Raw genomic sequence first — 25,062 nt, 5'->3', positions numbered from 1 at the left:
TGGCTTGGGCAACTGAATTGACGATGGTTTTGTTCATTGATGGAGAAGACAAAGGAGGTGGAGCAGGTTTGAGTGTAACTACAAATTCAGTTTGGTACACACTGTATGTGGAAGGCTGCATTTTGCAAAGATGGTCATGCCTGTATATTTATTCCATTCCTTGTGCTCTTCAGTGTGACCAACACTGCTCCCAAGGTGTGATGGCGTCTATATTTGTTCCCTCCTCTTGAATCTGGGAAGGGGCTTGTGATAGCATCCATGAATGAGTTCTAGTATATAAATGATAGCATGCAACTTCGGGGCTTGGTCACAAAAATTTTTGACATATCTCCTGCCTGGCTCTCTCAAGAGGCTCATCCTTGGAAGCCAGCCACCATATTGTGAAAAAGCTCAGGCCATGTGCAGAGGACACATGTGGATGTTGTAGCCCAGAGCCCCAACTAATCTCAGCTGACATGTCATCAGCCACCAGATCTGTGAGTAAACAAGTCTTCAGAGAATTACAGCTGAGGCCCCGGACATGGTGGAGTAGAGACATGCCATCTCTGCTCTGCCGTGTTCTGAATTCTCGAGCCACAAAGACTATGAGAGATAACAGATGATTCTTACTGCTTTAAGCCACCACGTTTTGCAGTAATGTGCAACATAGCAATAGACAGCTAATACACTGCATTTGAGGTGCTTACAGACCATTCTCAAACATATATATATATATATATATATATATATATGTAATATCATATATTATATATTATATATATATATATATTTAAATCAATGTTGCAGATTCCTTTTTATTTTACAAGAAAGCTTACATCAAGTACTCTCTCACTTCTTGTCATTTCCACTATTTGCCAATAAACCTTTGAATGTTTTGCCTTCCTTAGCTTTGGTGAAGGAAGGAAGGAAGGAAGGAAGGAAGGAAGGAAGGAAGGAAGGAAGGAAGGAAGGAAGGAAGGAAGGAAGGAAGGAAGGAAGGGGGGAATGGAGAAAGGAAGGGAGGCTCTATCTGGAAGCAATAGGCAAGTGCAGTGCCTCGCGTGTGTGTGTTGGGGAGGGATTCAAGGAAAAGAGAAACAAAAAGGAAGGGTCTAATTAACTGAAGGAATACTATTTAAAAAGCTAAGGAAGTGAAATTACCCATAAGGCTGGAGTGTGGTGTGTGAGAAGAGGACCAAGAGATAAAGCTAGAGAGTTATGTCTGAATGTGTGTGTGATACCAATGTTTTGGTATTTGGGGAGGGATTCAAGGAAAAGAGGTACTGGAACGGCAGGGTACCAGCATACTGTGCTCATTGGCACAGCATTGAAGCATCTCAAATTTCTGTACAAGCACAAGTGGTGCGCTCAGGTGAGCATTACATCCTTAAAGACGGGCATTAGAACTGTTCCCATCATCTTGCCCATCAAAGGAAGGTTGGCCCTGACCCAAGCAATAACAGCTGTGTTGTGTTAAGAAATTTTTATTGTTTCCTTTGGATTTGTGATGAAAGCACATAAAATTACAAGTGGAAGAAACATCATGCCACAAAATTGCATAGAATTATTACAAAAATGTGAATTATGCATTTTAAATAACTTGAGATAGAAGAACCAAAATATGTACATTTTAAGAGCTTCAAATACTTTGTCCTATCTGTTTTCTTCTGAAAAGGCAAAAGTCACAATGTCCACTCCATCACAAACAATATTTATACAGTGCACGAGCACAACATTAAATTCAAAGTAATGCAAGCAATGGCCCTTTCTTTCAGAATTATTTAATGACTGCTTATCTGTTACTGGAGTATTAATTAATGTTTGGTGATCTTGAAATGTTAAAATGAAATGTTAAAAACCAAAAACACATGGCAAGTCATTAGAACTTTGAAAATTGGTTTACACGGCCAAAACCACGCTATTCTCAGTAGTGTAAAGGTATCAGAGGGGCACAGTCTAATTTAATACACAGCTCTATTCTCTATTACAGGAAAAACCACAGTACAGAATTCCACACATTCAACAGAGAACAAGGCAAATACATAAAGGCACAAAACTGCACATCATATAGACCCCTTTTCTTTATCTTAGTCTATTTCAAGTAATATTAATATTATTAAATGATGCTATCACTGTAGTAGTTTCAATGATGCAAGATGGACACACTACCCCACAACCGCAGAAAGTGTCATTGTACAGATATAAAAATGTGATATGGCCAAATACAAACGTATTGTAAAATGACTAGAGTCCCTAAGATAATGAAATCCAAACACCCAAACAGTTTTGTGTACGTTTCTGGACTAAAATGTGATACAGTGTTCTGTAATAATCACCATTGTGTTTGGTTATGAATGCTATTGTTAGTTCATTCTTCTGCAATTTTAGACAGCCTGTAATTTTGTTTATAAAAATGCAGCATTCGATTTTGACCATTCTTGCTTCCTTATGATTAATGCCTTTCTTTCAAAGTGCAAAAGTGGAATGATTTAGAAAATATTTCTCTTTCAGTTGAAATTAAGTTTTATTAAGTATCGAATCAACACCCCAAATCCTTCAGATAGAAATGCTATCGTCATCTCCAAAGAGAATGAGATTTTTTTCCCCTGGTGTCTTGCAAGGTGCGTGTTTTTTTTTTGTTGTTGTTTTTTTTCACTGATCAAACACTTAGTTTTGAACTAGGCCTTCGTTTTGATAAAAACTTAATTGCGATCCTTAGTTATTGCTTCAAGTTAAATAAAATAATTTCCATAAAAATATTAAATTCTGGAAACACAGTTTTCAAGACACATTGATTTTGTGTTTTAAACTGTTTTGCTAAGCTACAATCAGACAGGTTTATTTTAAAGTAAAATAAAGCTGTGAGCATCTTGCTTCAGGGTTTCAACTTCAATGTTCTTTGTTGTACTCTCTAAACTATATTTTCCTCTATATAATTACTCTCTCTTACTTAAGACCATTCAATAATATTTTTGATCGGTTTTACCATAATATAATTTTTTTCTTATGCCACCTAACATAGAAACTCAACAAAAGGACAGTTACATGAATTAAATGTACATAGTAAATATACAACAAAAGATTCTTTTATGTTAGAATAAAATTGAAATCTCTCACTTAAAAATTATGGAAGATATTAATAAATTTCCATATTTCTGTCTTATACATTTTTGTATATTTTGATGATTAAAACAAGCTTAAAATCCAGTTATTGATCCTGTAAATATGTTATCAAATTCATATTCTAAGTTCTAAATCTACCGCAACTTGCATCAACGACTGTGTCAATTGCTTCTTAGAATATCAATATAATTTATCCACAAAATATAGATGTTTGAGCACTGTCTTCTCTATCCATTTTTCCATGAATTTGGTTTTAGGTCTTGAGGAAGAGTTTTGAGTCATTGCCAATTAAGAAACACACATCCATACTCAAATGAAAGTGTGTGTGTGTGTGTGTGTGTGTTGTGTGCGTGTGTGCGTGTGTGTGTGCGTGTGTGTATGTATGGTGTATGTGTCTGTATTTATATGGCTGAGTGTGTACATATATATACATGGAGATAATATATAGAATTTATATGTGGGTCTGTGTATTCTCTAGATAAATATTCAATCTTTATCTCTATATTAAAAATAAATGAACCATAAAAAATGTCAGACAGCAAAATAACCATTGCAACCTGTTTACTCTGATTGAATCTCTGCTCAACATTTATCAGCTCAGCTATTTTTATTCAACTGAACAGACTCTTTGTAATTATTTATTCATTTCAGGCCAACAAACAATGAATACTCAGACTTTGAGTGCAAATAGTTAACTCTGATAGCCCACTGTCTAAAAGTGTGTGGCCAACTTGCTCATGCAACCAAATATACCAGCCACATTGCTAAGTCTGAGAATAACTTCACTGGGCAAGGACACAATCAAGTGATTTTTTTTTAAAGAAAGAAAACAAGCTTATTTGAATCACTGTGGTATCTGATAAAGCCATGTCAGTAACAAATACACTGATGCTTCTATGTTAAATAAATTAGCAGACTGCAAGCCTCCAGTGCTTGCAAAGCAAAGGATGAAACAATTTAATATGCATGTTAACGAAGATGTGGTAGTTGAGAGGCAGGTAGGGAAAAAAGTGTTCAAAGTTGGCTGTTCAATAGTGATAAATAGTGATATGCATTTCTCAAACTATTTCTATTACTTTAAAATACTTTATACCAGAGCTTCAAATAAAAACATGAGTTAGATTTTCTTCAAAGAAGAGACAGTCCTTCATTACATGGTCCATGGAGCCTGCTTTGAATTTACTACTGGAAAGAAAACAAAAACCCCATCCATATACATGCACTCTCCACTAGTAGACCTACAGTAGTTTCCACACATGGAGCCTGGGCATGGGGACGTCTGCATGGATCCTTTTGGAACTCTCCTTTTGGTGCGGATTTTAGGCTAAGGGACGCTTCTCAGGAAGATGCTCTGGGCAGTGATCTTTGTAATAAGAGTCCAATGGAGCTTGAATGGCCATGCATGTTCTGAAGGCCTGGTAGGAACAATCACAGAGGAGTATCAAACTCTTTTCCTGCGTGGTCTCCTTCCAGCTCCTCACTGGAAGGAGGCCTGTGGTTCAGTTTTCCAGATTCGGAGGCCAGGGAGGAAGGAGCAGAACTGTGATCACTGTCCTCGCTGATCTTCCCTTTCATGGCTTCCTGCACAAACTCCAAAATCTCCAGGGGCAGCCTTTTGAACTTGTCTTGGTATTCTTGCTCCAGCTCCACCTGCAGCTGGGAGAGATCAAGAGCAGAGGTGCTTTTATGTCATTTAGGTTTCCATAACCACCCGTGGAGAAACTTCTTGAAAGATATGTACAAAAATGAGGAGGAACAAAGTGATTTTAATATCATCCCCTGGTTACCTATGAGAAGATGCAAAACAGTTTAGTTGGGTATGTCATTTGTCCATAGCTGAAAGTCAAGTTTTCAGGTTTTATGCGGCAGAACAGGGCTGAAGACTTGCAATAATAAAAATAAACATGTCTACACACACACACACACACAGACACACACACACACAGAGGTAGGTATTTTCAAAAAGTTTACAGAAGCAATATGCAATGATCTGAAGTTCTTAAAAGTAGGGGTTGGAAGCTACTGATAGCTGGGAGTGCCCAAGTCAGCCATGAATTGAGGCGGGGAGAGAGAAGAAGCTGACTGGAGTGGACAGGGATCAAGGTATGAGCTTTGTGAAGTGCAGCCTCACCCAGAGGCTGGAAGCCGAGCTTCTAAGGAGACGCTGGATGCATTATTCCAAAACAAACATTCTCATGTGACCAACTTGAACTTCCATTTTAACCTCTTTATTTTGATTCCGTTTTTTCATTCTTATTTTGATTTGCCTCGTAAACTGCTGTAGCTCCTTTGTAAACTGTCTTTTCTGTATGTTTAATGCTCTGGAGAATTTACACACATTCAGAAGTCACAGAACCCTTTCTTCAAATGCACGCTTACATGGTGGCCCTCATCACAAAGCAAGTAAAGCCGGAGTCTTCAGAGAAGTGGGCTGAGGGGTAAGGCCAGAGGTGGGTACTGCCTGCTGAGGAGCTCTGCTGTGCTGAGTGGATTCAAAACCCAGAAGTTTAAATAAAATTCCCTTTGCTGATTGAGTGGTAAGGGGGGAGTACAATCTTCAAAATGACATATGAGATTAAGTGTTTTTTCTCCCTCTAGGAGCATTGAGGCAGCTTTTCTTAAAATATGGCCTTAAAACCTTTAACGGATTTCTTTTCATGCTTCTTAAACTTGAAGGTGCACACAAATATCAACGGAAATTTTGATTTTTTATTCTGATTCAGGAGATCTGGGTGGGGCCCAAGGTCTTGCATTTCTCAGCGCCCCAGTGTGATGATGCCAACGCTGCAGGTCCCCTTGGGACACTGATCACTTCCTGTCCTGGCTGTACTCTGAGCTCCCAGTTGTACTCTTTGTTTTGACCCTGGCTATCTGTCCTTCATCTGTCCTTCAGCGCAGTCTCTGGCACTTGCTCTGAGCCCTGGACTCTCTGCGATAGAGACACTGCTCAGGGCACCTGTCCCTCGGTCTTGACCGCCTTTCCTCACCCCATTCTCTGCCTGCAGCTTGAGAATATCCACTACCTCAACTCCTTTGCACTCTTGCTTCTATGCCAGAGAGATTTTGCCAAATCTTAGTTATTTAATGCACATTTATAATCCCTTATCTGCAATTCTAAAAATCCCCAAAGTTCTGAAATACAAACGTTTTTGGTAAATTTTTGGCAAACTCACTGATATTAACGGATATAAGGCTATTTTTAATCCTTATTTCTGCCACTTCATGTGAATATCCAATGCACAGTCCTATAGACATTAATTTGTGTGATTATGAGTGTGACGCAGGCCTCTCTGGGGTATGATACCCATAGTATACATATCATATTATCTTTCTACAATCAGAAAAATGATGAATTCTGAAAAACAACAGGCCCCAAGAGTGTCAGATAATGGATTGCGGATCTATTTGAATGATTTTTTTTCCATAGCAAAAAGTACCTGATAAAAATAGCTTGGCCTGAGTATTAAAACTCACCTGTTCTCCCCAGATATAAAATGTGGGGCATTGATGACTACGTTGGCTGGTGTATGAATTCTAAGCCAAAGAGGAAACACGCTATGAGAAGGGTACCAGGGGGCCCTGATGGAGCAAAACCACCATCACACACAGTCCCACCCTCAGTGTGGGGGACAGGCGAACCTCTGGAGCATCAGACACCACAAGACAATGACCAATTCTTCCCAGGTGTCCCAACAATTTAGAAGGCGGTGGGGCTTTTACACCGTCATACTCTTTTACTCGAGTAAAATCTCAGCTTAGTGTTTGACGGTTTCCCTTTACTACCATCCAGACCTCATCATCAATTTGCCTCAATTTTAATACAGCAACAAATGTAGCTAAAATGTTTCTTTTCCAAAGAATGTAGCGAACGGGGAGAAAAGCAAGGGGCTCTGGGTTTGGGGAACAGCAGATTGCAGTTTTCATTTAGGAGGACTGGAGGACCTTCAGCTATAGATCTATTGTTCCTGACCTAGAAGTAAATTTCTTAGGTCATTGGCGGACAAGACCCCATGGTGCTTGATCATACTATTTCATTCATATATATATATATATATATATATTCCAAATGCCAAATACTTTAACATTTTCTAATAATTTTTAATAATCTAATTTTAACAATTACATTTCTACACCTAGTTCTGATGTGTGGGTTTTACCCCCACACCACCAAGTAATTCTTTGCATCTCCGGCTGGGTGTTCTACAATTGAATTCAATTCTGGCAATATCTACCTGGAGATAACGTCAGATCCCACACGTAAAGGGTTCAGTCCTCTCACCCCCACTCTATTTCAAATGCCAATCAAAGTTCAGGTTGTCACCTGTGCTTCTGACCTACTGGCTATAGTTTGGAGGTTCCAACGACCCCACCTCCCACCCCCATTGGGTTTGCTTAATTTGCTAGCGTGGTTCACAGAACTCAGAGAAACGTTTCGCTTACTAGATTACTGGTTTATCATAAAAGGCTATAACTCAGGAATTGTCTGATGGAAGAGATGTGTAGGGGAAGGTATGGGAAAAGGATGCAGAGCTTTCATGGCCTCTCTAGCTGCACCACTCTCCCCATTCTCCACATGTTCACCAACCAAGAATCTCTTCAAATCCCATCCTCCTGGGTTTTTATGGAGACTCCGTTACATGTCATGATCAACATAACTCATTGACCACTGGCCATTGAACTCAATCTCCAGCCCTCTCCTCTCCCTGGAGGTTGGAGGTGGGAGACTGAAAGTTTCAACCCTCTAATCACCTGGTTGGTTCCTATGGCAACCAGCTCCCATCCTTAGGTGCTTTCCAAAAGTCACTTTATTTACATAAGATAAGACACATTTATTGCCTCAGCACTTATGAAATTCCAAGGGTTTCAGGAGCTCTGTGCTGGGAACTGAGATTAAGACAAAATATATACTCCTTATTTTAAATCACAACTTCACAATAGTAATAATTAAATTTAAATTATTATTTTAAATAATTTTTAATAATTGACCCAGTTATGGCTAAATTATAACTTTAGTGGACTCTTCCTTTTATCATGGGTAATAGATGTTACTGTATTCTAAACTATTTTAATAAATTAAAATATTTAATGTATTAACTAAGTTAAGTTAATGTATATTAAATGTTATATATTCCACTCTATGAAAAAGTCACTCATTTATTAATGAATTAATTATAAAATATCATTTATTATTAAATTTTAAGTTAGAGCTTTTCTTTTTATTTATTTTTCCTTTTTATAAATGGAATACTAGCTCATTGTAAGAAAATATGGAAAGTATGCAAAGCAAAGTCTGGCTCTGTTCCCAAAAAGCCCATCTCTCAGGAGTCTAAGGCCTTAGATGGAGTCTAAGGAGTCTAAGCTATAGCCTTAGATGCAAACTCAGATGTTGAGGGGGAAAAGGCAAGTCATGAAAATCAGAGAAACAGGCTGTGTGCAAGGAAGTCTGAGTGGTGGGCGGACATGTTCTGTCTAAAGGACGTTCCTGAAACTCACTCTAGCTGATGCCTGACAGATTTTTGTTTTTCTAGAGAAGTGAGAAATCCAAATTTTCGTGTAAGATCTCCTGATTTTTTAAATTATTGGCAATCAATTCAATCCACACTCATGATCCCTACTGGGCTTGTGGAGAGTGTCTAACTTCTATCCTAGCAGACTTACATCTGGTTTAGATCAGAGGACTCAAGAGATTGGGTCCAACCAGGGAATTTCAGCTTGGATTCCTCCTAATTTTCCCTCCCCACAATCCTGAGCTTCAGATGGTCCCCCACTGGATACCAGGGATTGCTCTTGATCATCCATTTGCTGGGATTCAGGGACATCTCATTTAATTGTCATATTCTGGTTCATGTACTCAAAATCATGTTGCGTTTCTACTCTGTGCAACTCCAGCTGCAAGTTTTGTGGGAGTGGTAGATAGATGGCACAAATGACAGCCGTTCTTCCCCTCTCCTTGTAATCACACCTTTGTAGTTCCTCCTATCAAAGACTGGAGTGTATTTTTCATCTTGAATCTGGGAAGGCCTTGTGATTTGCTTTGTTCAGTACATGTGCCAGAGTGACAGTACGCAGTTGGTGAGCCTAGACTTCAAAAGGCCCTGTGTGCTTCTGCACTCTCTGTTGAAAGCTTACTCAGGTGTCATGTGAAGCAGTGGCCTGCCGGAGGAGACATATGACCTACTTATACCCCTCTCTATCACCTCAACTGACTATCAGACATGAAAGTGAAGCTATTATAAACCAGCCAGCCCCTAGCTGACCCACCAGCTAAACACAGGCTGGTGGTAGGCTACTGAGATCTGCTGAGCCTGGCCCAGACCAGACGACTCAGGAGCTTAGAAATGCTTATTGTTTTATGCTGCTGAGTTTTGTGGTTGTTGGGCAGCAGTATTGCAGCAATAACTCACTGATATAATGGAAGAATTCAAAGGCATGCCATACATGGTCTGGCTTCATAAAGCACTCATAATTTAATTCAGCAGGCCCCATCTTTTCATTGCTGTGGCCTCAAAACACATTCTTGATGGAAAATCACCATAGGACAAATAGATCTTTATGAGAAATTTGATTTTGTAGGATATGCCTTAGAGCTTTTCTAAATTAGCACACATGAGCTTTCTTGATCTTAAGTTTATAAGATATATTTTTAGAAAATGGGCAAAAAAGAGGGAGGAACAGGATCAAATTTAATCTCTAATTTTAAGGCAGATTGTTATATTATACTTAGGTATTAATAAATAAGAGCATTGCTAGAGTTTGTTTTATTCCAGGCTGAGTTCTCCAATTTGACGAGTGAGACTCAATTTCTAAATTTCTTTGTTAACTAGATTTTCAAAAGATGTTGCCCACTCATCACTTCTGTGAACTCTGTTAGATAAAAAAGGAAAGGCAATACACTCAAGTTCAAATGTGTTCAGCCCTGCCTGACTGTATTATCAAAGATATTTGCACTTGGGATGGTATTCTACCTCTGACATTTTTTACAACTACCTTAAGAAATAAAGCAAGGATTTTATTTAGTTAAGCAAGATTTTTAGATGTATAAATACACGTGACGATGAAGGAGAAAACAGTTACTCATGAAGGTTAGTTTACAAACAGATAAAAAAAAAGAACACCTCAATATAATGTAAATGTGACATAAATACAAAAAAAGGCAAGTTATATATTGAGTTATAAAGAGATATAATCAAAGCCACTTTTCTAAGGAAACAAATTGAAACCAGAGACTAATAAGCTACAGTGAAATAACAAGGACAAAACTACTGAAACTTTAAAAAAAGAAAAGAAAAAAGAAATGCACAGACAGATATTTAAGAAGTTTTTCATAATTTCACCTCAAGTCCAACTCAAGTCATTTTGCCCAATGAAGTGTATTGGAAACCTTAATATAAAACAAAAAACAATAAAAATCTTCAGAGAAAACCTAGGTAAATAATTGTATAACCATGGGGTACAGAGACCTTCTTAAGCAAGACAGAAAAAATGTAAGCTACAAAGGAAAATTTTATTAGGTATATTTATCTAAATGAAAATAATCTTTTTTGGTAAAAAATTGGGCAAAACCCAAGCAATTCATAGGAGAAGAAACACAAATATCTAATATACTTGTATATATGAGAAGATACTCTCATTAAAAATCAGGGACATGCAATAGCACAACACCTTGTTAAGAGACATTATATGGGTAAAAAAAAAAATATATATATATATATATATATATATATATGTGTGTGTGTGTGTGTGTGTATTTTAAAATAGAAATAACATCTGGTGGGAAACTGACATTTTCAATTTTCAAACATTAGGCAATAATCTGATAATGTCTATAAGAAGGACAATGCACACACTCAAAAACAAAACAAAATAAAAGCAACAATAACAAAACCCCTGAAAATGACCTTAATTAATTTTAATCTTATGTCACATATGCATTATCATTGTCTATCACTACACATTTTTGGTGAATCATTTAAAAATAAATTTCAGAGATCATGACATTTTATCCATAGATATTGGACCACACATCTCTTACCAATAAGGACATTTTCCTATATCATGGCAATATCTTAATGATTTTAAGGAAATTAATAATAATTCCTTAGTTTTTATCTAATACCCATCCATGTTCAAATTTCCCCAGTATTACCTCTCCCCAATTTTTCTAGCTTATCTTTCTGACCACAAGTTAAAGTTCATGTATTGCATTTGGTTCTTGTGTCTTTTTCATGTTTCCCACTTGAGTTATTTATTGCTTTCTATTCTTTTATGACTTGGAGTTTTGAAGAATCCTGTTCAATTTTCTTATAGAATGCCCACATTCTGAATTTGTCTGATGATTTCCTTACGGAGTCATTTAAGTTAGTCCTGGACACCCTGCACATCTTATAAACTAGAAGTTAAACCTGTAGGCTCGATTAGATGGAGATTAAACATTTGTTGGAGTAAGAATAATCAATAGGTATTCTTTTATAGCTCATATTGTAACATATTGGTGGGCACAGTATCAGGTGTCACATTATCAGTGATTCTAAGTTTGATCAGTTGGCTAAAAGTGGTAAAGATCAGACCTCAATTTTTGTCAAATATTTTTCCTTTTGCAATGAACAGTTATTCTGTAGGGTGAAACTCTGGATCCACATAAATTTTCCTTAGTACATTTTCATGAAATTGATGATTCTTGCCTATCTTATTGGGGGTAAATGGTAATTTTCTAATTCTTTTTACAGCTCGTATTTTTCTGTAAGAAAGAGCTTTTGCTCATCATGTGGAGATGAACTAGCGTTCCTCCTAAAAAGGCAGGATAAGCATTTAATTTTTTTCCTTTAGTTACGAATTTTCTGAGTAAGGAGTTGGGGCAATAATAATTTCAAAAGATGGCAAATGAGCTTTCTTCTTCTTTTCTCTCTCTCTGAAAATAACTATGGGCAATACATTTTAATTTTAATTTATTTTTTTAAATCAGTTACAGCCATTATTTATTTATTTAGTTATTTTTTGAGGTCAAATTCTTCCACATTTGGTCAGTGGAAACCCTCTCAATGCAGACTTCTGGACTCTTTTGACATGTCCTTATTAGTTTTTGAGCACTTGGTTTTCTAGGTATAACAAGATAACCCCAGATACCTCTTGCACTTTCTCTGCCTCAGACCTGGAATCAGCCACTTTTCCAAAGAGCCTTTAGTAGGGAAGGCATTCATAAATCAATCTCTGGGTGCTAAAAGTGCTCACTGCTACCAGACTATCATTGCATTTAGGCCATCTCAGTGAACAGTTATGGCACGTATTTTGAAAAACCATTAGTACATATTGATATTTCAAATTTAAATGTCACAGTATAGATTTTTGTTCTTAACTATTTTGATTTTATATTTGTATATCTGTTGTGTTTGTAATTAATTTTGTATATTTTACTTATATGCTTATATACATTGCAATATACAGAAGTAGTTTCAAAGTTATAACCTATCAATAAATAACCATGTGAAACTTAAGACTTTTTTGAGATTTTTTTTTTACAGAATATATCCCACTAAGGATCCACCATAATATTACTCTGCTAAAATTCACTTGAAATAATTATACTCTTTGCATAATTATGTTACCTTTGATATATACCCATAGGATCGTTTATTTCAGTTTGTTTTCTCATTTAAAAATTTATATTATTTCACTTTTTTTCCTTTCTCTGGGAAAAATTTATATATTTCACTTTTTCTTTCTTTCTTTGTTGTATTTTAAAAAAATTAATTCCTCACAGTATTTAAATTCTTAAAAAATATCTCTGGCTTTTGGGAAATGGAAATGGTAAATGAGTACCATGACTATCTTGCTCAAAATATTTTGAAATTTACTGCTAAAGATTAGGGATAATAATACGAATAACAAGCAAACAAGCAAAGTAACAACAAAAACACAAAAACATCAATAAGACTTAGCGTTTCTATAAAATAAAATAAAGGCTTCCACTTAAAGAAATATAATGGAGCCACTAAATGTGAACCAAAAATGACTATAAAAACAGGGGAAAATGATTATATTACTATGATAAATTAAGAAAGTCTACACACAGTTGTGTATGTAATGTGATTATAACTACAACAATATTTTCTAAGAATACAAAATTACTTCGAAAGGAAATACTATAATATAAACTGTGTTGGGATTATGAGTATTTTTATTTTTTCTATTTTTCATTTTGATGGTAATGTGATTATTGGCAATGTAATTATTTTATTTTTTAGCATAAAAATAGTATTCTAAAATAAAAATAAAATGTATTATATTTTTAAAAATACAAAATGCTGAATGTAGGATAAAGTGACCAGGAAAATTTTATGAGGAATTATTGCAGGGATCATGGTATTTTAACTTCTACATCATCAGTTAGCTAAGAGTTTATTAAAAACAATGGGAAAAGCATTAAAAGGTACATATATAGAATGGGTGGCTGAGCAATCTTGCAAACCCTCATCTTATTTTTAGAATGATCTCATGAATTTTTACTTCAACCAAGAACAGAAATAACAGGGTCATATAAAAATTACAGAGTGAGGTCAGTCAGGTTACTGGAGGATTGTTGGAAAATAGCATGTGGGAAAACAGGACTACATTATATATCCCAACCATTCCAGTTTTGTTTGTTTGTTTGTTTGTTTTCTGAATTTCCTTAGAATAAATTGCAATGAGAGTTTAAGTCAAATGGCTGAATGGGTGGGAAATTCTTCTACTCCAAACACAGGGACATGCTGAATGAGACAGAACACATACATTTATTAAAATTTATAACTGAGTTTTGATATGAGAAAAGGAAATCCCTATGTCACAGGAATAACAAAAGAATGCAAAGCTAAAAGGCCCATGTATGGCAGAGTAGCTTCTCCATCTTGGGGAACTGGGTTTTAATGTTCTAACAGGATGGGAAATGGGCCTAAGAATTTTGGGTCTTGGAGGGCTGAAAATGAAGTCTTTGCACAAAGCCAGGAGTCTCCACACTCAAAACGGGGATGAGAAAATCATAATCCATAATCTTGGGGACAAGGCGAAGAAGCTAGTGATTCATGGGGCCTATTGGAGGAAAAAAGTCAGCAATAAGGAATCGAAACCCAAACCAACACCACGAATGAGTGCAGTTTCCAAATTCACCTTATCCCTGTGAATGGGTATCCAATGCCAATAAATCGAAGCAAACACTTCTGACTGATGATGTATGTAGAAGTTAAAAATTGAAAAACCCATGGAGTCCCAGCAGAGACACAGATAATTCAGACTGTTTGGATTGTCTACTACCCAAAGCAGGAGTGATCCCCTATAGATAAACAATTCCCACTGAACATGAACTCAAAGCTTAAAATTACAAACCACTCAAATAAAATGCAGCATTTGTTCAACCTTGTAATTCAAGGTTGCCACTGGCAACTGAAATACAAAGAAAATGAGTAAAATGGTGTTCTGTGTATTTCTAGGGCAAAATAAAGAAATACTTCAAACCTAAATAGAAATAATTCGGACAGTTCACACCAATGTAAAATAATAGTTCATTTAAAATAGGTGTAAATTCCTGAGACTTTTAATCAAGTGCTAAAGTGTGGTGTATGCTTATATTTTTGGCGGATTTTTCCTAAATAAATATATTTGTTTGAAAATGATATTAAAATTAATTTTCATTTTTTGAATAAATACCAACTAGACTGTTGAAAAAGGCTAGGGAGGCAATCACAAATTAAACTGCTGCCATATAAGGTTTATATAAGTGGATACTTCATTGAGGGATAGATAAGATTCTCTCTCCACAGAAGGTGCTTGCATTTTACCAAATATGACGGTAGGTAGCTTATTTAACCCCTTGGAATTTAAACCATCTCATATAAAATGGGGATAATAATGTTAGTTATCACAGGCTGTTAAAAGATTTAAATGAGATCATGCATGTTAAGTAATTAACATATTGTGCTTGCTTATTAATTAATTTTGTATAACTTTATTTGTAAAGAGAGGCAACAAAAAGAACTTGCAGCTGAAAACATCAGGAACCCTGTCTACCATGTTTCCCTGAAAATAAGACCTAGCCGGGCAACCAGCTCTAACGCGTCTTTTGGAGCAATAATTAATATAAGACCCGATCTTATTTTACTATAATATAAGACCAGGTCTTTAATATAATATAATATGATATGATATGATATAATATAATATAATACTGAGTCTTATATTAATTTTTGCTGAAAAAGACACATTACAGCTGATTGTCCAGCTAGGTCTTATTTTCAGGGAAACACGGTAATATAAGGACTTTGTTCTTTCCAATTATATCATTTGAGTAGTTATGTGGTCAATACAACACAATTATGGTATTTGTTAGTTTGTCTTCTTGGGATATGTGCTGGATTGTTGTTGATTTTGAAACATTTCTCAACAAATATCTTTGAATATTATCTGATTGGTGGAAGGCCCTTTTGTGCTGTGGAGGATAAAAACTTAGAATCCTCCCAGGGTAACAAGTAATGTGCTTTTTAAATTTTATTTCAAGTCAAAAGCCAAATGCATTCTGACATAGTTCTTATGTGTAAACTTCTCTATAATTCATATATGTCATGAAACTACCTACAGGAGAAATTTGCTCTTAATACAGCAAAGAACATAGACTCCTGTGACTTTTTCCCCAGCTCCATCCTCATCCCTTCTCCACTGTCCTTTCCTCAGCATACCTCTCTTGAAATGCTTCAATTTCCTAACTTAACCCATAATTTAAACCTACTCTGATTTTTAAAAAGGATTTCAAAATGTCTTTTGTAATCATCTTACAGGCATCTAGAGATTAGTGTAGAAACCTTTGAAAGGGACTTTAGTAATTATATACTCAACCCCTCCAAGAGTTAGTAGTATTGGAAGGAGATTTTGGAAATTATACAGTCAAACCTTTTCTTTTTACTTAGCGTAAACCTGTGGCCAAAAGAAGTTAAGCGGTGTTCTCAAAGATACAGCTTATTAATAGCAAAACTAGGCCCAGAACCTAGCTAATTCTCTTCTGCAATAGATTGACTGAATTAATGGCCCCAATACTTTACCTCTCTCTGTAGCCATAGTCTTTGCCTTATGATTTTAAGTCTATCTCTCTACCTCTTGACTGTGAGGTAGTCATGTGACTTGTTCTGGCCAATAGGATGTTAGTAGACACGGCCCAAGCAGAGGCTTGAAAAAGCACCTGTGCATTTTAGTTTTCACTCCTGTTGTTCTGCCATGGTCATGGGAACATGACTGGATTAGTCTGGTAGAGGACAAGATACATGGAACAGAGCTGAGCCACACCAATCATCCCAGTCACATAGCCTAAATCACCAAAGATCAATCAGCAGCTGGATGGCATCCAGAGATGTAAGCAAGTCCAGCTGAGATTAGTAGGGTCCTCTACTTGACCTATCACTAACCACAGATATATGAACAAGCTCACCTAAGATCAGCTACGCTCAACCCAGATCAGCCGAAACCTACAAACTGGTGTACTCAATGAATATTTATTATTGCCTGCCAGTGAAGTTTTATTTGTTACACAGTGTTATTGTAGTATTTCTCCCATGACTCCCATAATTTCTCTCAAAAGTGTGTATGAAATTCTATGGCCTTGACATGGAATGAATTGTCCGCCATGTCCCAGGAGCCAGACTCTTGCTGCCTTATATAAATAACCATTCAGCATCTAAAAGCAAATTACACTATAACGTTAGCCAATAATTATCTTACTTGGTAAGCCACTTCATCTCAGCTAAAGTGTGTGTTCCAGGCCTTGAAATTTTTGTGTCAGCACTTAAGTCCTCTCCTCTTATAGGTGTCTGCCTAGGAGTTTTCTATTTTTAGTTGGGTGCTTTCTGTAGGAAAACTCAGCTGGGACTTGTCATAGCTGGGAATAAAAATGATTGTGAATGAGGAAAACAACTTTGATTTTATCAAAATGATTAATCATAGTCCAGAGACACCTTGTTAAACTGAAAGTTACTATCGTATGTGAAATACCAAAAGATGGTTTAAATCTTTAAAGACCTGTGCTCTGGGCTAAGGAAGCTAAGAGATTTGTTTTATAACTTCCAGTGAACACACATTCAGCACATTATTAACCATCATTCTTTAAATAAGGAAACGGAAGACTCCCACTCAAGTGGTTTAGTACAGAATCAATATCTGGCCACCAAACTCTTGCCTCCCAATCCAGGCCTGTGTCCCCACCATTCCTGGCAAACCCCTCACTCTGTAAAAACAAGATCTGTGAAGATCACAGTATTCCACTATTCTTCTGTGTTTTGAGAGAAGAATAAGAAATAACACTAGTATGTTTTTCTTGCATGTCTAGAATTTCACATTTGCTTTCACAAAGTAATTGGGAGTATCTTTTACTGAAAGTGATGCTGCGATTGGTGTTCCATGGCATGGGGTCTTACTGACATGCTGCCCTGTTTAATAATGGAGTAGGGCTCATGGAAAACAATGACTCACCCAGGTGTAATCAGCCTGGTCTGTTTCTAAGTTCATGGGCTTTTCTATTTGTGTCTGTCATGCTTGGAAGACACTGGCTTTTTACTATCCCCTACATCATTCTTAGCATCTGTTTGTTTGGTCAGCTGGCTGTTTTCCTGTTTGCCATTAAATGCAGTCTAATTTAATCAGATTATTTCTGTAAAGAGTCGGATACTACAAGAAAGAATCAGCAAATGGAAAAATTGAGATAAGGAAAACAATCCTAGCTTCAAAGGAAAAACAAAAATCTCTTGGGCTAGAACCAATTTAGTAAATATTGCTAGTAAATTGCAGGGAAATATAAAACCATAAAAATAATGATGGTAATATAAGGATGGTAATAATTACAATTTACCGAGTGTTTACTGAGTGGCAGGCACTGTTCTTAAGACTTTTCATGTACTAACCAATTTAATACACGTACATTAATTTTCAAATTTCTAAATTCAAATATCTATGGGGCCCAAGAAACAACATAAATCTGTGAATTAGGTTTTGTATAAGGCAATAGAGAAATACCAAGAACTGTGGCCAACTGGAATTGTATTGCATGTTTAAAACACTCAAATTAAAAAATGTTAATACATACCAAGAGTCAAATAAAAGGTTCAATTTAGTCTGCAAGTTACCGGTTTGTGGTTCCTGATTTAGCTACACTATGAGGAGGAAAGGCATGATAGTAAAGGGTGATTTATATCCACTGGAGAGAGGCTAAGAAAGACAACACCAGGAGAATCCCATTCTCTCAACCACATAAACCCTAAAAGAATAAATGAAAAGCCTCAAGTCAGTTGAAATAAAAGGTTTTTCAAAAGCTATTTTTATTTATTTATTTTTTTAAGCTAATTATTTTTAGATGAAGTGTGTATTTCTTTTCAATCAAGTGGAATGCCACCAGCAGGGAAGGATTGAACTTACATTATGAATTTAATTCCATACTGAGTCACATTAGAAAGAAATGTCTGTAGTTCAGATGGTGCCTGCAACCATCTCAGATAAGTGGGAGTCCCAATGAAATATCCTCCTTGGCAAATCTTGGGCTGGGATCCTTTAAGACATACTGTAAGTGGTCTCTGAAGACTTATTCTCATTGAGGCCCCACCCTTGCGTGGGCCTCCCTTCAGATCAGAATCTCCTCATCTGCACACACCTTTGTTTTAACTCCTTTTAGGACTTGCCAAGCATAAGTTATTACCCAACTTAAGTAGTAGCTAAAACCGCTCTTTTTTTGATTTACAGCCTGTGCATCACATTTGAAAAAAAGGAGAGCGGCTTTGTCAAATGTCCTGGAATGAACTCAGCCATATCCTTGGAGAACGCCCTTCTCCCGATCACCTAAAATTAGTTTTGGTTTTTCTTTTACTTTTTATAAATGTATATTTCCAGAGTGGTTAGCTGTAGTAGGATTTTTATCAAGATAATTGATTTTGATGCTTAGGAAGAGAGGATTTCCTAATTATAGAGTCGCGCCTTCTAAATATGATGTTTAGCCTTCTGCTTAACTTGCTGTGGGTTTTGGTTGTCCGTTTACAGCTTCATCTGAGAGGCAAATAGACGTTTGTTCTATTGGCCTTATGAGTGTTTTGGGAAGCCTGATTGCCATGCCTGAATTCTCCGTCCAAGGTGAAGTTGGAAACTATAATGGAGTTTCTCGGAGAGAGCAAACTGAAACAGGGCCAAGTAGAAAGGTAAACGAAGGACTGGGAACAGGCAGGAACTATGGTGATTGAGGAGGGTGTTCCTCTGTTGCAAAAAACAGCTATCTGATCTTGCCAGCTAGGTTGCTGCCACGTGTATGCCCAAGGTTGCCACATCTGAGTTTTCAAAAGAAGCTAGCAATCTGTATTTTCATGTTAAACCATCTGGTTTGTCAATATTGGCACCTACATTAGAAATGTAAAAAAATGGTTTTCCAAAGAGGGGAAAACAACAACCACCACAACCACAAACACAACAATACTGTGGAGGTCAATTTGCAACTTCTGGAACATCTGAGTAATGTATGAGGTCGGACAATTAAGTTCGTGAACTCATCCTAGAAAAAGTGCTTCACACTTTGTTGCTGAATATCATTATGGTCATCTTCTAAGTACTCCCGTTGGGAAGCTTTGCACTGATGCCAGCGCCTAGTCCACCCTTCAAAGCAATTTTGGAACTCTTTTTCTGGATCGGCCGTCAGAGCTGTCATATTACCCTTGATGTCCTGAATGTCATCCTTTCAATATTTCCTTTATCTTCAGGTAAAGAAAGAAGTCATTGGGGGCCAGATCAGGTGAGTAAGGAGGGTGTTCCAATACAGTTATTTGTTTACTGGCTAAAAACTCCCCCACAGACAGTACCCTGTGAGTTGGTGCATTGTTGTGATGCAAGAGTCATGAATTGTTGGCAAAAAGTTCAGGCAGACTGAACTTTTTCACGCAGCCTTTTCAGCACTTCCAAATAGTAAACTTGGTTAACTGTTTGTCCAGTTTGTTAAAATTCATAATGAATAATCCCTCTGATATCAAAAAAAGTTTAGTAGCATTGTTGCAACAAGTTTGCGAACTTAATTGTCACACCTCGTACACTTTGGGATTGTCTTTGGACTTGATAGATAACTACCCCAAAGTCTACTGAGGCCTCCCCTTTCAGGGATGGGACTCCATCCTCTTTGCTGTGTGAAGGAGACATTACCACATTGTGCTGGTGTCCTGGATCTTTGACAAGGCACTCATCCCTGGGAAGAAGACACTTTAGTCTAACCAAAGATAAGATTTTTTTTTTTTTTTTAATTAAATTTATTGGGGTGACAATCGTTAGTAAAATTACATAGATTTCAGGTGTACAATTCTGTATTAAATCATCTATAAATCCCATTGTGTGTTCATCACCCAGAGTCAGTTCTTCCATCACCATATATTCGAAAAAATATGGAACGCTTCACGAATTTGCGTGTCATCCTTGCGCAGGGGCCATGCTAATCTTCTCTGTATCGTTCCAATTTTAGTATATGTGCTGCCGAAGCGAGCACAAAGATAAGCTTTTGACTCTATTCTAGTCAGCTCCTCTTGAAGGCACTTGCTAAATAATTTGGGATGTCCCCCTATTTTTCCATTTCCTCATATCAAAGTGGTGATGTGACTGTGCTACATCCACAGGGTTTGGAATGAGACATCTGATAAACCTCATTGCAAGGTGTTTTTATAGAAATGTTCCTTTTTAAGTCTAGGCCAGATCTTTGTACTGATGGATCGCCCCACTTTTTGTTTTCTAAGTGATCTGCAGAGGTCATTTGGAAAACAAGTGTTTACTCTACTGACTTTATCTTTACGGTCTTATATGAGTGGTAGACAAGTTAGAGTAATTCTAGGCATAGTAGATTTGAATTCCATTATCTTGGTCTACATTGCAGAACATGACTAGTTATCCCCCAAATTTACTTGTGCTCTTTCATGGTGTCTGCTGTGCCTGGATGGCAGCTGCCTAGACAAAGACAATGTTTGTAAGCCCTCCTCACTATCTTTGTATCCAGGGGTGGACATGTGACCAGTTCTTGCCAATGAAATGTCAGGGTGGGGATGTTCAGAGGCATCTCTACTGTCTCTTTCCCTTTTCCAGCAGGGCCCTAGACGATACAGCTACATTATGAAAATAACCTGATTCTCTAAATTACTATGTGAAGCATGCTGTCCACCAACCAGAAATACCAACAATGAACTGTTATGTGAAAAACAAAATCTCTTGTATGAAGCCAATGACATTTTGATGCTCCTTGTAGTAGTATTAGTAGTAGCTTGTAATAGTAGTTAGTGTTGTGCTAACCAATACATTCTCACATATGTAGTTTGTGTTGTGGGATTTACATTAAAGTTAGGGGAATGATGAATATACATGTAGGTTTCTCCTCTTTATGATTCATCTTTATTAGCCAAATTTTATACCATAAAGATGGCCTCTTAAAGTTGCTTGGGGCTTATTTGGTTATTCTAGATTTAAAGTAGAATTAGAGAATAATCTTAACAATAAATCTTGAGTAGCTACTTTATAGCTATAAGAGAAAAAGAGCTAGTGTTATAAAACCCTGGGGTTCCATCAATCTTTATCTATTTGTTTTCTATAAGGAAAATGCAAAAAGGGGGAAAAAAATCCCTTTTCTTCCATTGCTATGACTGGATTAAAGTATATGTAGAACCTATAGGGAACGGCTATAAAGAAGTTACTCTTATAAGGACAGGAATGGGTGACTTCAATTAAGTATTATTGCAAATCAATTGTAAGACATTATGCCCTATTCTTTGGCTTAGATAGCAGGCTGGAGCTAGTCAGCTAAATCTTACTTTCTGCTGCCAGCTTCCCATCAGCTAGCCATCGCCTGACATCGTACAACTCTACGGTTGCTTCTTAAAACTTGTGTGATTTTTTTTCAACTCACCCAATCTAGGGGTTTAAAACCCCTTCTGATGGATCATAGGCATCCTTACTTACACAGGGATAAATGGCTTTAGGGAAAGCTACTGGTGACAGAAAAGTCTAGTAGGTTCTATCAAGCCTATTCTGGGTGGTTCTCAGTTGCCTTGCTAGCCACAGAGCCATCTGAATCCCAGATCACTGTACCTATGCCAATGCTTGCAATACTGAACTGGACAGCACATGCCAGTGAGTCACGGCTCATTTACTCACTTTTTTGTCTTTAATCCTTCATATATTCATTGATTTATTCATTCATTTATCCAAAATTTATGGAGTGCCCTTCTATGTACCTGGCACTGTAACTAAATGCTAGGCATAGAGATGTGAATGAGAAACAGCCTTGGTTTGAAGGAGTCCCCAGACCAGTGGGAAAATGTGAAACATAAAACAACAATGTGAGATGCTGATACAAGTACTATGATAAAATTATAGCCAACATACAGTGGTAGCACAAAGGAGGAAGTGATCACCTCTCCCTGGTATCAGAGAACAGCAATTACCTGAGACCGGAAGTACTGGACACCATTACACATCACCTGCACACCTGTCCAGGTGACTGCCACTTCACTGTATCAAGGACCCGTCCATATCATTACCCCTTACTCTCTGTAGCACAGCCAATTTTATTCCAAAATAACTAAAAAAGAAAAAATATGAGTACTCTGAATTGTTTTTTTTTTTTAAAAAAACACAGTGCTATTTTGCCTAATTGTACACTAAGTAGATTAAAACACCATAAAAGTTCGAAATACCTCTTGATGGAACAGAGACCAGTGACCTACCAATAATGAAAAGCATTATTACGTGCACAACTTTTACAGTGCTCTATAAAATCCCAATCAGAAAAACCTATCAATCTAATCCCTATCTCTGAGGCCTTACCATGAATGACCATCTTTCAGTATATGTCAATTAAATAAATGTGACAGAATTTTCAACTGTGGATAAAAGACTCCAACCTCCAGTTGTCTGACTTTTTCAGAGGTGGAAAAAACTTCTTCTGCTGAACTCGTCCAGTTAGAATTAGACAGAAAATGTATTTCAAGATATACTTTCTTTATCTGAAGAATGTAACCTCCTTCTTTTGGAAAGAATGGTTCAACACAGAAATGATTTGGGCAGGAGCAAGCACAGTGTGCAGTTACATGGAGAATCAGCATCACCTGGGATCTTGTTAGAAATGCAACTTCTCAGGCCCACACCAAACTGACTGAATCAGAAACTCAGGGAGGCGGCTCTGTCATCTACGTGCTATTAAACACTCTGGTCGAGTATAATGAATCCACAACTTTGAGAACCAATGCTTTAGAACTTAAGTTGGCAGGTGATTTTTACGAGTATATACATGAATTTTTGAGAATCAGTCATATATTTAATGAATGGGGCTTGCCAAAAAAGTAGTGTCAGATTTGGAAAATATTTTATAAACTTCAACACACTTCCTTATTGTCAAGATGCATATATCAGATACCACGTACCGGGTTCAATGCCATGGAAATTGGAATTACTGAGACTGTAGCGTTATAATCTAGGGGAGCTTCTTGTCCAATTCTGAAGCTAACTATAGAAGTGATTGTCACTGCCCAACCTAGAACCCGTTTGGACTGATCTTTGCAATGCAGACTGACCTAGTTCCAACTGCCGGCTTTTTCTAGTGGAGAGCACAGCTGGCTGGAAGTGCTACACAGTAGCTGGCATATGTATACCCCTGCTCCCTTACCCTCTGCATGGAATAACCCTAAAATGCATATTCTAAAGTATCCCAGAGTTGCCTAGTAGGATTGAGTACAAACACACTGTATATTGGCTGCCTTGCTTTTCTTGCCACACTTCTCTACCCCCGAGCAGTTTCCTGGGCTCACTTCTCAGAAGCACTGCTTGTACTCAAATTCTTATCTCAGGGTTGGCTTCTGCGGGAACCCAATCTAAGACATTAACTTAGTCTGAGTTTATTTAGCTGGCGTATATTAGGTGTAAAAATCACAGGAGTTTTCTCATAGTTTATAGATTGATGTGCCCTAGTGTCTAATTCATGTTGATATCATTTGACTTGCTTATAAGTTACTTGAGCTGAAGATTTATCATAAATCACTCAATGCTAATATTTAGATTGAAAAATATCTATCCATCCCTTTCTGAATCTATACAGACCTAAGTGGTCTTAAAGAAACCATTAAATTAAATTCATGCAGCAATCCAAGTAAATTTGAATTTGGATATCTTTAGGTCCCTGCTATGTAGACCTTAACCTTTGTGGTCATGTATAACGTAACAGGAGTCTAAACTGCTGTGAAAGTATTTCCGTGGAGAAGAGAAATTGATGTACAGGAGAAAAGATAGGCTGTGGCTGAAATGTGCCCAGCATAACGATGATGCATGATGTTTTCTTCCCTCTTCCTCCAGCAGCATGTGGAACAGAGGGATAAACCTAAATGCCAGTCGGTTCTGGTGTTTTTGTTACATAACATTTCAAGTGAAAGAAAGGCTGTCAAGAAAAATTATGCTAAACATTAAGATGAATAAATAATGTATGACATAGTGAGCATATTCAAAAGCATTTTATCCCTTCAAAAGAAGACCAAATGTATTCCACAAGAGGAAATATGTTATTGCATTTAATAGAAGAAATATGATATAATGGTATCTTTAAGAAATGGCTTTTGCATTAAATTAATAATTGAATAGCAATACCAGAGATGTATGTATGTTTAAAGGTAAAGGCTTCTGCTTTAAAATAAGTATATAATATCTAACCATCACAATGTATATTTTCAATGTTTTGCTAATAAATCAAAAGTTAATTGACATTTTTCCTCATTAGCCTGCCTTTTAATCAAATGCTTTGTCTCAAAGAAGATGATCCATTTCATCAATTAATGAATTATCCTACGTTTACATCTCAAATAAACAGTAAATTCATCGTCCTTTACTAACAGTTCTTGTGCCTGGATCACGTTACTAATATAAATACACAAATTAAACTCATTTCCTTTTTACAAGTATGTT

At 36.8% G+C, this 25,062-nt stretch overlaps 1 protein-coding gene and 1 non-coding gene across 3 annotated transcripts in view; both read right to left on the bottom strand.

Moving 5' to 3' along the window:
- Positions 1 to 1,447: 1,447 nt before the first annotated feature.
- The window catches only part of PLCB1 (phospholipase C beta 1), a 684,403-nt gene continuing 660,788 nt past the window's right edge, over positions 1,448 to 25,062 (bottom strand). For both annotated transcript variants that reach the window (XM_088789261.1, XM_088789262.1), the window contains one exon: positions 1,448 to 4,758. In XM_088789261.1, coding sequence (XP_088645387.1) covers positions 4,531 to 4,758 — 228 coding nt within the window. In that variant the 3' untranslated portion in view covers positions 1,448 to 4,530. The remainder of the gene's footprint in view (positions 4,759 to 25,062) is intronic.
- LOC148756043 (U6 spliceosomal RNA) lies at positions 20,511 to 20,617 on the bottom strand. The gene has a single exon (XR_016018346.1). It is a non-coding gene; the product is annotated as a U6 spliceosomal RNA (small nuclear RNA).

The sequence above is a fragment of the Rhinolophus sinicus genome, chromosome 13, assembly GCF_057876585.1.
Source record: "Rhinolophus sinicus isolate RSI-liver-muscle chromosome 13, RSI-T2T, whole genome shotgun sequence".
NCBI lineage: Eukaryota > Metazoa > Chordata > Mammalia > Chiroptera > Rhinolophidae > Rhinolophus > Rhinolophus sinicus.
The sequence above is the reverse complement of the archived record's forward strand: the minus strand, read 5'-3'. Positions and strand labels throughout refer to the sequence as shown.